Source organism: Dipteris shenzhenensis, chromosome 28 (genome assembly GCF_047967505.1).
Source record: "Dipteris shenzhenensis isolate YYH24624 ecotype China chromosome 28, Dip_SZ_1.0, whole genome shotgun sequence".
Taxonomy (NCBI): Eukaryota; Viridiplantae; Streptophyta; class Polypodiopsida; order Gleicheniales; family Dipteridaceae; genus Dipteris; species Dipteris shenzhenensis.
Genome location: NC_141623.1, coordinates 9,987,228 through 10,004,837, shown reverse-complemented (window position 1 = coordinate 10,004,837; position 17,610 = coordinate 9,987,228). Strand labels below are relative to the sequence as shown.

Below are 17,610 nucleotides of genomic sequence, written 5' to 3'. Positions count from 1 at the left end.
ACAAATAGCCTTAGCTAATTTTGGAGTTTTAACATCTTCATTGACAAGAATAAAATGAGCCATCCTAATCCACAATTACCCACACTGAGTTATGCCCCCTCTGTGTCCTAGGTAATCCCATAATGAAACCCATGGAGATGCTTTCCCATTTGCCAGATGGAATCTCCAATGGGTGTAGGAGATCTCCTACCTTAAGGCATTCAGCCTTATTGAACTGGCACTTTTGGCACTTCAATACATAATCTTGGACGTCCTTACCTATTCTAGGCCAAAAGAATTGTCTTTTAGAAGCACATATGTCTTCAGAATTCTCGGGTGTCCAACACTCGGACTATCATGACATTTAAAAAGAATTTGGCGCCTAATGTCATTATTATGCAGGACACATACTCTACCCTTGTAGAGTAGATAGCCATCTTCAATAGTATATTTTTTCCACTTGAGTCCTTTATCACCAACATGTGGTGTGTCGCCATTTCCCTCCTCAGTGAAAGCCTCTCGATCAGTTGGATCCCTATTTCTAATTGCTTTCCATATTTCAGAGAAGTGAGGATCAATCTCACATTTCCACTTTAAGGAGTCTAGGAAATCATTCTAAAATTGAGTAAAACTCAATTCATTAACAATTGGCATTCAACTAAGAGAGTCTACTACCACATTGAACTTCCTTTTCCTATATGCCAATTGTATATCAAACTCTTGCATTAACTCAGCTCATCTAGCTTTTCTACCTTTAACCTCTGGCTAATTACAAATCCACTTAATTCTCTCTTGATTAAAGATGATCTCAAATTTTGCACCATATAAGTAGTGCCTCCACTTTTTAAAGCATAGACTATAGCATATAGTTCCTTCTCATATGCTCAGTAATTTCATTGGGCACGATCTAACTTTTTGCTTTAAAAAGCCACTGGTCGACCTTTTTGGAAAAGTACTACCCCAATAGCAAAATCATTGGCATCTGTCTCAACCACGAATGGTTCATTGGGATCCACTACTTTTAAGACAAGAGCTGCTACTATAGCTACTTTTAATTTTTCAAAACTTCTCTTTTGAAAGCATCTCTATGGATTTCATTGTGGAATTACCTAGGACACATAGGGGCCACAACTCAGTATGGGTAATTGTGGATCGGTTGACCAAGATGGCTCATTTTACTCCTGTTAATGAAGATGTTAAAACTCCAAAATTAGCTAGGCTATTTGTAGAGCATATCTATAGATTATATGGGCTATCAGCCAGTATTGTTAGTGACTTGGATAGCAAATTTAACAGCCATTTTTGAAGGGCTGTGTTTAAGAGGTTAGAAACTTCATTGAATATGAGCATCGCAGATCATCCACAGAGTGATGGTCAAACTGAAAGAGTCAATCAGATCATTGAGGATATGCTTCGAGCATATGTAAGTAAATGGCAAATCGGTGAAGTGGACTGTGGGGTGCATTGCCACGTAGCCTTGCATCTGTGTTGATCTCGACTCACGTCACGAGGCTGAACTCGCAATTTGGTAAGCCCCTAAGCTATCCCTTTAAGGTCACCTCTAACTCAAATTGACTGTTCCTTTGAGTAACAGAAGGCTAGCTGTAGATATGATAGTGCTTTAACTCTCTGAGTACTAGTAGCCTACTAGTACTTGGCTGTAATAGAAGTTGCAAAACTAATGCCCGCATGGTTCTCCATGCTCATTTTCCATGCACGGTGCCACATAGTGCCATCTCGAAACAACCACACTTCACTACACAGAACTAGCCTGAGTATTAAATAAGCCTCTTGGGACTCAGACTCTGAAATTCCAAATTCTGATTTACTATTCCTGTCCCATGGGTCATGATGCAATCAATTCAATTTGGCTGAAGTAAGTGTGTTAGAAGGTGGATGCCATAAACTTGATTTTGTCATTGCAATGTGTCATGAAACTATCGTGTACTAGCCTCATAGAGTCATACTAGACTCTATGCATATGACCTGATACCCCATATACTGTGTGCATCCCTTTCTCGTCAGTAGCTCTGATACCAAATGTTATGCCACTATTACCACAAAGGAGGGCTCAGCTCTCTCATTTCCACCCTGCCACGGATTCCCCTCCTTGTCAGATGAACTTGCTCTCTCTCAAGTTCCTTATGGAATCCTCCCTCCTAGTCCAGTGCTTGCCACATGGTGTTCTCTTGAGTGCCATGTGTCCATATGGACCTTAGAACCTCTATGCCCATTTAGGCCTTACTTATACACTCCATATTGTTGCCTAGGCCTAGGGTAATCCCTAGTCCCTGACCCTCTACACTCCCATTAATGTAAGCATTGTTGAGCCCTCTATTTTCCCACTTCACCATAACCACACCAGACAGTTCCGTGATTATGGCTGACATAACAATAACATGTAGGCTACTTAGGCCTTAGATTGGGCTAACAAGAGCTTGCACACTCTTGTAAATACCTGCCTTAGCCTTAAGTAGTGAATGTGGTAATACTTCAAAAGCCCCCGATAAGAACTTGCACATTACCACAAACACCTTCCTAGCCTTTACTAAATGTGAGAATACTTCAAAAGCACATTCCCATGGTGGCTGGGAGGTATAGCCGAGCAAGAAATGGCCTTATTGTAGTGTTCTTCTGCACTCCACCTGAAAACACTCCTCAAAGATCAAGGCTAACTTTAAAAAAACAGTGCAAGCTTGTCTCTCAAGTAGGAGTCTCAACAAGCATTTCTCTCCATTCATGACATCCCAATTTGACTTCAACCCTTCAAATAAGCACATTTTACCTAATGGTATGCTAAGAAATATTCTTGCATGCTCATACTCTTGGCACATGGGAATAGGTTCTTGAATTTATATCTCAAGAATCCAACAATGTACAAAAACACTTCTTAAGAATGAATTCCTTTTAGGTTCCTATTTAAATTTGGGTCTTTGCTCCATTGCAATCATCATGCATTGTTCCATGCCTCACATGATCTTCCTTCAAGCTCAAGCATGTAGTTTCCATAATAAAATGTTGCTTGCTACTTCATCTTCCTTACGAATTTGAATCCCCTATTGCCTTTTCAAAAGTATCATTGTTAGGCATAGTCATAGGCATGCAATTCTTAGATCATTTAAAATCATGACATGCCTTCCCAATAGGTATTTCTATCTTATGTTCAAGCTCTCCTCCATTTCCTTTAGAAAGTTACAATGAAAAAGACTTAAAAATTAAGCATTGTGCAAATTAGGGATTTTTATTTTATGTTCAAGCTCTCCTCCATTTCCTTTAGAGAGTTATCATATAAATTAGAACACTACAACTTAGCAAGGAAATCGATGCATTTCCTTAGATGATAGACTTTGTTGACAATCCTTACATGGAAGAATTAATGCTTCCTTGTAGGGCGGATTATCAACTCACCAAATTACTTATTACAAGTATAATAATAAATGAAGTTTGCATATGTATTGAAAACATATCAAAATTTAAGTCCACATGATTTAGAAAATAATAATTAGAGTCTACATATGTATTATAATCTAATAATTTGTTGCTTCAAAGACCTATTCAAGATTTAGAATAGCTAATGTAGGTGCAATTTATGTTTGTAGACAAGCAATTTGAGAAGAAAAGAATTGCCACTTTAGAGTCAAAACCATGATTAATTGTAGCAAACGTAATCAAAACCAAAGTCTACAATGTCTATTAAACAATATTTATCTAAAATTGGGATGGATGGGACAACCCTTGTTGAATGGGCTTATGAAGGTGATTATCAACTATTAGATTGCAAAACCTTATTTATAATAGCACCATTGGATAAGAAACCTTCCCATCCCATAGATGATTTAAGGTAAAGATAGCCATAGAAAATTATGCTACTTATAGGCACAAGAAGAAGGCTTTGTGTTTGCTTCTTTACAACAAGACCATTTCCTTTTTATCTTCAACATTGTCACCTATTAGCAAGGACAGCCTCTCAATCTATTGATTCTCTCACACCAACATGGTATGAGGAGGCATGTGGAAGTCTTACTCTCTAATAAAGAAGTCCTTTAAGAGGAGGAAAAGGAAGGCGCTTGACAAGATGCAACCAAAGCAGCAAAGCAATCAAGTATATGGGCCATAGAATTTAAGCATGTGAATCTTGCAAAGACCAGTGAGTTCTCCAAGTGCAGCATTTGGTCAGAGTTCAAAGAACAGTTGGGGGAAACAAAATGCATAGAAGAATGTGATAAACTCTTGAGGTCATGCCGATGTCACATGCTACAACAACAAAGCTATAGAAACCTCTATTATGCATGGAGTTTGGCATCATAATTGAATCCACAAAAAAACTTGTGCATCATACATGATGAGATGGATAAACAAAAGACAACCATACCAAGATTAAGGGTGCGATCAAAAGAGATGAACAAATGCTCTCAAAATTATCAGTTTCACTAACATGAGTGATTACACATGGCCATGGCAAAGGGAAATATGGTGCTTTGGAATTATGGCATCATGATATGAACTTTACTATTGCATCATTGTCAATGCGTTATGCAACTTAGAGAGGTTGGAAAGACATGAGAAGGGTGATCTAGCAGACGACGACATGCTGAGATCAAGAAATGCACTTCTATATGTACTAAATTCACGAAAGGCACTAGACCGTCACCAAGCTAAGATCAATCAAAACAAGTATGTGGATAAGATGGTGGCATCAGATGGTCAAGTGAAGTTTAAATGATTGCTTAAAAACTTGCAACTACAGCTGTACAATTATGGATCAGAGAATACAAATCACTACTTGTTTGCATTTTAATCGCACTTGGTGGCATGAGGGATCTTCAAGATGATGCAACTAGGATTCCTTATGGTGGTTCATACACATAAAGACATTGATGCCATGTTCAGCAAACTGTCTGAGAAGATCAGGACAAGCATGACTTTCACTTTCCCACACCTGATGCATCATTTTCAATTGGGTCAATCTTTAAGGCGTGCATATTTCTAATAACCCATGTCCTTGATTTCAAGAGTTACATCAATGGCTTCTTGTGGAGTGGGTGAGATGAATTCGAAGGACATTCAAAACCATTACATTTTAGGCTTTATATAAAAGGGAACATGCCAAACATGTAGCACAAGATGCATCCAAATTTTGAAGTCAATTGAGTGGCTACCGAGAGAAGGTGGCATTGAATTGTGGAAGAGGGAAAATTTTGGGAAACCCATGCTTCCAATAGGGTCCCCAATATTGGTACCCATGTTTGAATACATTAAGGACTAGCAAGAGGTGGTAAGTGGCATCAAAGGCTATCTAAGGTATTGGGAAAAATGGTCAAGAGTGCAAGGTCTAGATGCTGAGTTCACACATTACATAGCACCTATGACCGGGTATTGGAAAAATATGATCGATGATCTAGAGCTCTAAATATGTAGGAAGAGGAAGTATTAAAAGATTTTTGGCCAAGGACAACAGAACATCAGTTGCAATGAATGACAAGGATGACTTTGAAGAGTTGGAAGAATTGGATGATAATATAGTTGGCCTTCAGAAAAAAGACCCAAAGATGCATTTAAGCCAATGGTTGATGTCAACAATGGTGATTTTGTGTGTATTGACCACCATATGAAATCTATCCAATATGGCTTGGAGTTGCAAAAAGTGATATAGAAGTGAATAGGACGTCAAAGAATTACAGAAAGATACTTGTATAGTATGGGGTACCAGTTTGCATTCACCAAAATGCTACAGATGAAGAAGTGTATTCACAGTGTTGGAATAAATTTTGGACGTGCAACACCTCAGTGATGGGAGACTATAGATAGTATTGTACTTCCATGGATGCATACGATGCTAAACTCCCCCAAAAAATAAAAATCCAATCAAAACATGTAGCAAAAGGCCTGTAAAAATCTATAACTATCCTCTAGAGAGGCATCTTTGTGATGTAACAAGGTTATGCAAGCCTTACAAATGGAGTTTTATAAGCACCACCACTATGAGTACTTATAAACGGTGTTTTATAACACCATCAATATGAGTTTTTTTAATCCTATACCATGTGGATGCATATTCCTAGTGTTATAAAAACTACAATCATACCATGCCTAGAAAATGGGAGTTTAGGATTTATAGCATTTGTAATTCCAGAAAACATACTATCTCATGGGGCAAGTTCCATGTTAACAAAATTCCTTAAGTTAATGGGATTTTTCTTATTTGAGAATTTCCAAAGGATCTAAAAATTCCCACATTCTCTAATATGGTGTTTACTCCTTTTGGCATTGAAGCAATGAAGTCTAGTTCTCTAGCTCTCAGGGAGTTCTCACCACTAGTGCACCCTCCAAAACTCCCTCCTTCAGTTTCTAGGAGGTGCCACTTGTCACGTCAAAGGATAGTTTTGCAAGTTCTTATATGGGGACCCGCGAGCTCCCTGCAAGTAAGCTTAAGATATCCAAATGATTTGAATCCCAGTTGCAACGAAATGGCTTTAACCACTATCTCTCATGTTAGGTTTTTAAACTATGAGTACTTTGTTATAGGCAAGAGTTGTGAAAAGAGACCATACCAATAATGCCATGAGACACTTTTTAATCGAGCCACTTCTAAACCATTACAAGATGTAGCATATGTTCAAGTATAAGTCCATACATACATATATACATACATACATGTGTGTGTGATTTGGCGACTCTTGTGAGAATCTGTGTATCTTGCTCATCAAGCTTTGAGTTGCCTCTTCTTGCATGCTTCCCTTGTTGGTGTCAAAAAGCATTTGGAACATTTGCAAAAAGTGCTCCAAGTGCTTAGATATAATTCACTCTTTGCTAAAGAATCCAAATGTGAATTCTTTGTAAAAGAAGTGAAATACTTGGGACATATAATATCTCAAGAAGGGGTTCGTATGGACCCTAACAAAGTAAGGGCCATATTAAAATGGCCACATCCTACAAACCTAGAAGAATTACATATATTCTTAGGTTTGTCCAAATTCTATAGGAGATTCGTCGTCCAAGATTATGCTATGATTGATGTTTCGATGACGGACCAGCTTAACACTAGTTTAGTAGAAGGACATAAAAATTTCCTAGGACACTTTTATGTCCTATTAACTTAACCACTTTCTAGAATTATTCAAAATCATAGATAAGGTATTTTGGGGTTTTGATTTTTTGCCATAATGGCTTATATGCTGAAAAAAACTTGGAATTATTCTGGATTGGAACTTGCACCTATTACTTTGAGTTCTACCTAAAGTTTTAAGGTCAACCTAACATCAACATTTCAAGTTGTTTTCTCAGGTTTTAGATAAAATGGCCATACTTCTTACTTAGAATGAGTTTTCCTAGATTTTGTAAGTCCTAGAGCATAAGGATAACTTTAACACATATGTTTATATTTCCTTGGAGCTAGATAATCATACTCATTATGATCTATGGCCTTAAATGTAATTTTAGTGAATGTTGATGGCGAGGCAAAAAATGATATTTTGCAAATTCTTCGACATGTCTAACAAGTTCCAAATTTCTTTAATAGGATATTATGGAGTAGCGTGAGTTTTTAGGGGACGTAATATCATGTAGAATACAAATTTAAATCATATATTGATTGTTCCTTATGCTATAATTCATGCTAAATTCAAGATACAAGGGCTAAAGGATATCATAAGAACCTTAACATGTTTAAATGCTACTTATAAAGTGCATCTAATCATGAATGAGTGATACCAATTAAAAAAAGTTATATGCAAAATACTTATATACGTGATAATTCAAAACTATAAAACTGAGATGCCTATTTTGGTAGTTGATATTAGGAGTACTTATTCTCTTGTATTTCTAGCCTTTATTATGACGTGGTGACATTCCCTTATGATACAATATTTTTATAGTTAAGATATGACACTTTGTGGCTATTATGTGTAATATATAGAGACACTGATTTATTAAATGCGACTTATAATTCAATGTGCTAGGCTAACCACTCTTGTTAATTGATAAATCAATCTTGCCAATATGATTTTTAAACAAAGTTTTGTCACTCTTAGTTATTTGATATACTTATAAACATTTTGTAAAAAATGCTAGCTCTTTGAAATCAATTTCATTTTCAGGCATGCTAGATAAAGTTTCAAATTTGAGTACTGTCTAGGTGAAAGACTATGTTACCATGTATTTGTGAGCATTTTGTAATCACACGTAATAGTTTATTATGCTCCTTATAATTTTAGATAATAGTCCTATGAGTCTACCTTAAGCTCAAGGAAATAACAAAAAAACACATCTAAAACAAGTTGTGATTTTTTTGCCAAAACCTCAAAAGGACACTTTTATGTCATGTTATGCTACCAAACTAGTGTTAAGGGGAAGGGAAGCACCTTCACATGGGATGAACCTCAAAAGAGAAGTTTTGAAAAATTAAAAGTAGCTATAGCAGCAACTCCTGTCTTAATGGTAGTGGATCCCAATGAACCATTCGTGGTTGAGACAAACGCCAGTGATTTTGGTATTGGGGCGGTACTTTTACAAAAAGGTCGACTAGTGGCTTTTGAAAGCAAAAAGTTAGATCATGCTCAATGGAATTAGTCAACATATGAGAAGGAACTGTATGCTATAGTTTATGCTTTAAAGAAGTGGAAGCACTATTTATATGGTCCCAAATTCGAGATCATCTTTGATCAAGAGAACATTATGTGGATTTGCAATCAGCCAGAGCTTCAGCCAGAGCTTAAAGATAGAAAAGCTATATGGGATGAATTAATGCAAGAGTTTGATATACATTTGACATATAGGAAGGGGAAGTTCAATGTGGTAGCAGACTCTCTTACCCGAATGCTAATTGTTAATGAAATTAGTTTTACTCAATTCCATAATGATTTCCTAGAGTCTTTGATCCTCACTTCTCTAAAATATGGAAAGCAATTAGAAATAGGGATCCAACAAATCGAGAGGCTCTCACTGAGGAGTCACATGGAAATGGAGACACACCATAGGTTGGTGATAAAGGACTCAAGTGGAGAAAATATACTATTGAGGATGGCTACCTGCTCTATAAGAGTAGAGTATGTGTCCTGGATAATAATGACATGAGGTGCCAAATTCTTTTTGAGTGTCATGATAGTATGAGTGCTGGGCACCCGAGAATTCAGAAGACGTATGCCCTTCTAATGAAAAGGCAATTCTTTTGGTGTGTAATAGGTAAGGCTGTTGAAGACTATGTACTGAAGTGCCAAAAATTCTAGGTCAATAAGGCTGAACACCTTAAGGTAGGAGGTTTCCTACACCCATTGGAGATTCCATCTGGCAAATGGGAAAGCATCTCCATGGATTTTATTGTGGGATTACCTAGGACACAAAGGGGGCACAACTTTGTGTGGGTAATTGTGGATAAGTTGACCAAGATGGCTCATTTTATTCCTATCAATGAAGATATTAGAACTTCATAATTAGCTAGGCTATTTGTGGAGCATATTTATAGTTTGTATGGGCTACCAGCCACTAGTACTCTTAGTGACCAGGATAGCAAATTTAACAACCATTTTTGGAGGGTTGTGTTTAAGAGGTTAGAAACTTCATTCAATATGAGCACTGTGGATCATCCATAGAGTGATGGTCAAGGTGAAAGCGTCAATCAGATCATTGAATATATGCTTCGAGCATGTGTAAGTAAATAGCAAACTAATTGGGAACAATATTTGCCCATATTAGAATTTGCATATAACAGTGCCAAACATTCATCTACAGGTTTTAGTCCATTCATGATGATGTATGGATTTCAACCAAGAGCCCCAATGGCAGTGGGACTTGAAAAAGAGAAGGCTCAAGCGGCCAAAGAATTTATTGAAGATATGAATCAAATGCTTAAGTTAGCTAAACATAGCATAAGAAGAGGCCATGATAGAGCATGAAGTTATGCAAACCCCCACCGTAGAAGGTCGGAGTTCGAAGTACATGATAAAGTCTACCTCAAGGTACCTGAATTTTTAGAATCTCTAAAGACAGGTAAATGTCCAAAGTTGTCTCCTAGGTATTGTGGACCATTCACAATACTTAAGAGAATTGGAGAACTTGCTTACAAATTAGCCTTACCTAAGGGATGTAGAGTACATCCAATTTTTCATGTTAGTAGGCTAAAAAGAAAATTAGGAGATGATGATAATATCATTGGAAATGAAATCCTAGTTGAACTCATTGAACCTGCATCTTTACCACACGAACCAGAAAGAATTTTAGATAGGCAAGAAAAAAGAATGTGACATACAATATGGTAAGAATATCTGATTAAGTGGAAAGATAGACCTGAAGAGAGTTCAACATGGGAAAGGGTAAGCAGTCTCCAGAGGATGTTTCCCAATTTTGTTTTCGAGGGCATAAACCTTTCTTAAGGGGAAGGGAATGCTAAGTCATCCATAATCACGGAAGTCTGAGAATCGGTATCAGAGAAGAGGCAAGCAGGCTTCGTATCATAGGTACACATCATCATTTATCAGCCTTGGTACACATCGGCAACAACGAGGGAGATCCTGGATTCCCATTCTGGCAAATGGGGATGTGGCAAGAATCACGAATACTCAAGATTTTACCTTTAGTTGACGTGTGTAATGAGGTATTACAGGGGTACACCAAAAGATCTAGAGAAAGAGATGCACGACATCATGGACAACCAACATAGTGGGTACATATTGCACCAAAACATAGGTTGAAAACATATAGATAAATTTGCTAAGCCTTAGCTGACTTGCACATATGCTGCTCCAAGATCCTAGGCGTCCTCGGGGAATTCGTAGATTTTAAAGCTAAAATATAACTAAATTTCCTAAAATGTTGCACAGTTTACAAAATTGAGAAGATAAAATAGTGAGGTGAAAATGAAAATGTTGAAGGTTTTTGTATATACTTTAGAGGTATGGGGGGGAAGGGGGGGATTGAAAATGCTTCGATTCTTTAGATTTATGTCTCAAGTTTCCTATATTGTAAGTATTTTCTTATGGGACAAATTTTTCAATCACATATGTTATGGCATTGCGGAAATCATGTCATATTGATACCTCGTGCAAAAGACTGCACATTTTACTTTGCTCGTTCTCATTTAATAAAGCAGACGCCACCACAGCATTAGAATGCTTCGAGCAATTCGATCGTTAACTTGCTCGATCCTTGACAGATGTTGTCTAGTTTGCTCCTGTACGCAAATCTCTACCATCTGTTCGATTATGGACAATGCAAAACCATGTCATCTTCGTAGCTTTTGTCTGAGCACAACTACAGGTTTTACTTCACCTTGTAGCACTTTCAATACTCACTATAGTTTTACAGATCAGGCGGTGGGCTTCGGTTTTACAAGTCAAGGTAGCAGTAGACATGTTCTCCAGGACTACTTCCATATTTCCTGTCCACAACCTGTGCTTTTGGGTGTGAGATGAACCAAAATCAGAATAAAATTAAATTTGTTCTGTAGTGAAGGTCGAAGCATGTAATTATGCGAGAGAGATTCTGTATGCTTTTCAATACGAATCTGTATCTCTCAGTTAAAATGAATCAATGTGTTTGTACCAAGTCAGTGGTGACAAGCTTTGGGCTATGGTTTCAAACTTCAAATGCATCTGCATTTTAGGCACCAGAGTTCTGGCAGGCGTATCGATCCTATCATTGCCCCTATCAATTCTTGCACTGAAAGAGTGACAAGCAAAATGCGTTACAACCAGAGATTTGAAATTTGGCATGGGGATCCAAGTTCACTGCGCAAGGAGGAACAGCTGTCGAAGGCAGTTGACAGTCTAGATCAAGGGATTCCAGGTGATCCCCATATCTGTGCACACCTTTTGCAAGGGTGCATCAATATGAATATGTTGGCAGAAGGGAGGCGTGTCCACATGCATATCTGCAAGGGTGGGTTTAAGCAAGATATATTTATAGGGAATAAGCTTATAAACATGTATGCCAAATGTGGCAGTATGATTGATGCTTGCGAAGTGTTTAAGAAAATGGCCATACAAAATATTATTTCATGGACTGCAATAATTGCAGGTTATGCTCAACTTGGGCATGCACATGAAGCCTTTGATTTTTATCAACAAATGAAAGGTGGTGGTGTAATCCCAAATAGGGTCACCTTTCTTTGTGTTCTTGATGGTGCTGCTAACTTAGACAATGTTAAACTGGTTCATACTGACATAGTTCACAGTGGACTTGACTCAAATATCATGCTTGGAACTGCACTTATCAATACGTATGGAAAATGTGGTAGTCTAGACGATGCTTGGCAAGTGTTCAATAGGATGCCTACTCAAGATGTGGTATCATGGACCGCAATGATCACAGTCCATGCCCAGCAGGGGCATGGCAAGGAGGCACTGGAACTCTTTTGGCGTATGCAATGTGATGGCATCAAGCCAAACGAGTTCACCTTTAGTAGTGTTCTTTGTGTATGTGGCAGCCTGGTGGACCTGACGCAAGGCAAACATATACATATGCTCATCAGAAATTCTCAAAGCAAAACTGATGGGGTTGTGGGAGCTGCCCTTATTAGCATGTATGCCAAGTGTGGTAGTATAAAATATGCACTAGAAGTATTCGACAAATTATGCAAAAAAGATGTGGTTTCATGGACTGCAATGATCACAGGATATGCCCAACATGGGTGTGTGAGGCAGGCCCTTGAACTCTTCAAGCAAATGCAGTTTGAAAGGATCGAGTTGGATGTTGTTGTGGGAAATGCACTTGTTGACGTGTATGCGAAATGTGGGAACATAAATGATGCACGCCAAGTGTTTGACAATATGCTTACACGTGACATTATATCATGGTCTACGTTGATTTCTGGTTATGTTCAGCAAGGGCATAGCAAGGAGGCACTTGAACTTTTTTACCAAATGAAGGTACAGGGCATCATGCCAGACAAGTTCACCGTCAGCAGTATTCTTGGGGCATGTGCTAGCTTTGCTGCTCTTACAGAAGGCAAGGAAGTTCATACTTACATGATTGAAACAGGTATTGAATCAGACATCCATGTGGGGAACGCTCTTCTCAATGTGTATGCTAAATGTGGGAGAATGGAGGATGCACATCTAGTTTTTGATACAATGTTTGAACGGGATGTGATCTCATGGAATGCAATGATTTCAGGATATGGACAACAGGGATGTGGTATGGAAGCATGTGATATTTTTCTGACAGTACTAAATGAAGGCATTGAGCCTGATGAGTTTACCTTCAGTAGTGTTCTCAGTGCATGTTCTAGCCTTGGCATGCTTGCAATGGGCAACCAGGCACATACCTACTTTGTAAGAAGTGGATTTGAGCCAAATCCTGTCATTTGTAATGCTCTTGTTGACATGTATGCCAAATGTGGGAGTGTAGAGGATGGATACAATGTTTTTGAAAAAATGTCTAACCGAGATGCGATCACCTGGGCATCCATAATTGCAGGATGTGCCCAGCACGGGCATATCAAGGACGCCCTTAAATTATTTCAGCAGATGCAGCAGGAAGGCATCAAGCCTGATGAATTCATTTTTAGTAGCATACTCAATACATACAGGCATGCTGGTCTGATTGACGAGAGTTGTTTCTATTTTGAATCCATGAGTGAAGACCATGGCATCATGCCCACCTTGGAGCACTATGCAAGCATGGTAGATCTTCTTGGTCGATCAGGGCGCTTGCATGAGGCAGATGACTTCATCCACAGAATGCAAATTCAGCCTAATGCAGTGGTGTGGATGAGCTTGCTTGGAGCCTGCCGCAGCCATGGAAATGTCGAGCTTGCAGAACGTGCAGCTATGCATGTTTTCAATTTGGAACCACAAAATGCAGGAGCTTATGTTGTGCTATCAAACATTTATGCTGCACTTGGCAGGTGGAATGATCAAGTGAGAGTGAGAAAGCTGATGAAGGATAGAGGTCTGGAGGAAGCACCAGGTACATTCATTTGGTGTTGAAGCTAGATACAACCCACAAAGGAGAAAGATGAGCTTAAAAAAATCAATCAGTGGATATGAAGACAAAATATAAGCCCAAAACAGACGTCCTCCACAATTTGGAGGATGATCAAAGGGGCTCCTTTCTAGCACCACAGTGAGAAGCTGCCTTTCCTTTTGGGCTTGTCAGCATATAGCCCCCCATCCCCTTGTTTTTTAATTATTAACCAAAGCTTCTCACGAGAGAACTTCCCACCATTGGGACTGGGGGATTGTATATCTACCGCCTACAGGTAATTGGAAGTAAATTTTCAAATTTCACACTCGGCTTGTTATAGAATACCTGTAGTGTCCTTTGTTGTGGATCTTTGTTTTGGCTGTTGTTTCAATTGTCACAAATCTATATTGGCATGTCCTTTGAAATAGTTCTATTGAGAAAGGTTGTAACAGGGGAGTTGCTGCTGTTGAAAACAGTCCACTCATGGTCAAGGTGGTCTATTATAGTTCACTGGGCATACAGTTTAATGAGCTTTGAGCTTTTGGGCTTGTAAGCATTAGAGGACGTTCCCGTGGGATGCCATGCCAGCACGAATGCTAGTAAAGTTTGATGCCAGAGACGTTCCCACAAGCCACTCAGTTGGATGTAGTGCTAAAACCAAGCATTGCAAAGTTCTGTTGGAAACGGAAATTTGAGCTTTCTCCCCGGGCATTTTGGCGCTAGGTTGCAACCTACCAATCGAAAGTTTTGTTTCCTTCGACCTTGTCAGACGTTTACAGATTTCGAAGCATTTATGTTGGCAAAGCAGCAGTTCCCACGAGCATCAACATTGCCTCTGGCATGGCGTTGAGCTTGGGCATTCCCGCTGGCATGGCGTCAAGTGGGATCTTAGGACCTCAAAATTGGCATTTTATGGTGGCAGAATCCTCCGAAAGATTGTAGCTTTGCATGCGTATATGGAGAAAAAACGACTCCTACACAATTCGCAGGTTGATTTTCCATGTCGATGCAAGAGTCTCTGCTTGCAGCAGCCTCACATTCCTTTAACCACACATTCCTTTAACCAATGATGACTATGTTTAGCTCAGTTTGTGGTTATTAGTTTAAATTAAGGCTCAATCAATAGATCTTGAGCACCAGAGAAAGTGGGAAAGGCTATGCGTAATCACAATAGGTTGGCTTGTCTTTGTCATGGCCCCACGTCTCCCTTGAACCAATAGTAGGCAGTGGCAGCTGTTTTTTTTTTGGGCTCAGAGTGTAGATTATATGAACAGTCTTGCCCCCCCCTTTCTTGATTTGCGTGCTGGGTGTAGGATCTAGGGGCTCGTTATCGAGGTCAAGGCATAGGGAGGCCTGGTAGACTGTTGACGGATAGCACACCAGATTGCGAAAGTAGGCAGCCAATTTGGGATTAGAAGTGTCTGTGGCTATAGTGGCTCAGAATGTGGCTGCCTCGAGTCAATTGGTAGACAGCAGGCTAAATACAAACCTGCTCCTTTCTTTTTCACGAGCCTTCCATAGTATCTTTCCTTCCCATTTTCACTGTTTTCCCTTGTCTTTCCTTTATTCCCTTTCCTAATAGGTGTGTGTTTTGCTTGACAAAGATGATAGAGACTTTGACGGTGAGCTATTTGGTTTGACAAGGAGGACAAAGACTGAGGGGCTCTATGGAAGCTTTCGACACCCTCATCCATTCGGATTTCCTTCTCCCCAAAGGATGAGTAGATGAACAATGCTATACTTTCCCTCTAGTATCTGTTCCATCTACTTAGAGGTATTGAATTTATAAAAGCTCGAGGTCTCAACCAGAAATAAAAAATTTGCTGTTGTGTTTGATAACAATCCTCATACAAATCAAAGTCTTTGGGTTTGTTATTGCTAGATAACAAGCCTCATATAAAGCAATGTCTTCGCATACGGGATGAAAGACAAACTCAAACTTGAAGTATAACAATGGGACATAAGCCAAGCTCTAGGTCAACTCGACGAGCACTCATCATCCACATAAATGCAATGGGAACATTTCCTCTCCTTTGTGCTTCTATCAAATTTATCTCTCAACACCATTTCCCTCGCCATTGCTTCAGTGTAGCATGGAAGCTCAATACAAAGATAGCGCAAACCACAAAACAAATGCATTGTCAGCAAGTTGTGATTCTAGCATGTAATTGAGAACATGAAGCAACATTCCTACACTACAAAGTACATGATATCATATGATCCACAAACATCTCCTATTTCCAATATTTTTCAAATATCCATGCATTCCATATTCAACAAACATAAAACACCTACAACCACAAGCCCTAAAAGGTCCACTTGCATATCTTAGGGGCTTAGCACATGGGAAGAAATAGGATGGGAATGGGAAAAGGTGGTCCCAAGTGGTCCCATGCATATTTCTATCCTATTCCCATCCCACCATGTGCTAACAAAAAAAGAACTAGGTATGGGTTTAAGAGGAAGAGCACACATGGCATCATTTCATGTGTTTAAGAGGTGGGGACCTTGTGGGGACAAAGACACATGTCATCCTTCCATGTTTTTGAATCCCTAAAAAAGGGGAACCCATTCTGGCTGCCAAGGTCTAGAGGCCATGGTCCAGGATGGGAGAAAAAGTGGCTACTCCCATTTTAAATCCATCCTAGACCACTTGGTGTAGGATGGGAGTAATGATGACAAAAATATTCCCATCCTAAACCCATGCTAGCCCCATCCATGTGCTAAGGCCCTTACTATGAATCAAATGCACACTCACAAAAATAGAAGTTGAGCTAGCATCTCACTAAGAGCCATACAAGTTGCCTATGGGTGCAACCGCATACCCATCTCCATCTTGCCACTCCTCTTTTGAAACATAAACCTAAACTCTCTTTGCAGAAGCACTCTAGACAATAGACTCTATAGTAGTTGTGATAATGGAAGCGTCACTATCAAAAGAGAAGAAAGGGGACCCTCTATCCAAGCACACTCTCATGAGTGGTGCCACACCACAATCCATCTCCATAGCTCAGCCACTTGTAGGACACAAAAGACTCACTGGCATGTAGTGATTCCAATACTTGCACATGGGCTGAATTTTCAACCTTTGAAATAGAGGTTTACTCTATGTGTAGAAGAATGGCGGCCTATAGTCCACCCGTCCACAAAACACAAGCAAGGATGACCACATCTACAAGGAAAACAGGACATATCAAAATCATTTGTTACGTATGTAAATTGAATGAGAGCAAGATATCTTAATATAACCCACCATGATATCAGCCCCATCTTGTTGTTGGATACCATAAGATAGTTTATTAAGCAAGAATATACGATGTGCAACCTCCAAACCCTGGATGTGAACATACCACTCCATCCATGTAATGCATAGGCCTTCATCAACAAATGAAATTATGTTATTACATTCACATGATGTATTCAAATAGAAATGGAAAACTCACATATGAACTCATGCAAGAAGGCCAAATTCAGAAGAAGAAGCTTGTGTTGCCTCCTTGCCAATGGACAAACAAGAGCCAGCCACCCATCATCATAAAATGTGGCTGTAGCCATGGCTATACCATATTTGACATGCTCCTCTCTGAGCCTATTCCATGCAGAGACCCCTAACTCCCCCTCCAACTCAAAACCAATCTCGGCAAATCAAGAAATACGAAGTGATCCGCCCACTTGACATTCTTTCCCATTCTCTTGTAGACCTTGTCTTTGCTAGCTACCTTCAAGAAGAAC

The 17,610-nt window shown here is 39.2% G+C and overlaps 1 protein-coding gene across 1 annotated transcript; it reads left to right on the top strand.

Annotated features, from left to right (window-relative positions):
- Window positions 1-11,025: 11,025 nt before the first annotated feature.
- LOC147883149 (pentatricopeptide repeat-containing protein At4g21300-like) lies at window positions 11,026-14,127 on the top strand. Its single transcript, XM_087399865.1, has one exon. The coding sequence runs from the start codon at window positions 11,559-11,561 to the stop codon at window positions 13,899-13,901; it is 2,343 nt and encodes a 780-aa protein (XP_087255991.1). The 5' UTR covers window positions 11,026-11,558; the 3' UTR covers window positions 13,902-14,127.
- Window positions 14,128-17,610: the final 3,483 nt, after the last annotated feature.

Coding starts and splice junctions, on each gene's coding strand:
- LOC147883149 (XM_087399865.1), top strand. CDS start 11,559: ATGCATCTGCATTTTAGGCACCAGAGTTCTGGCAGGCGTATCGATCCT.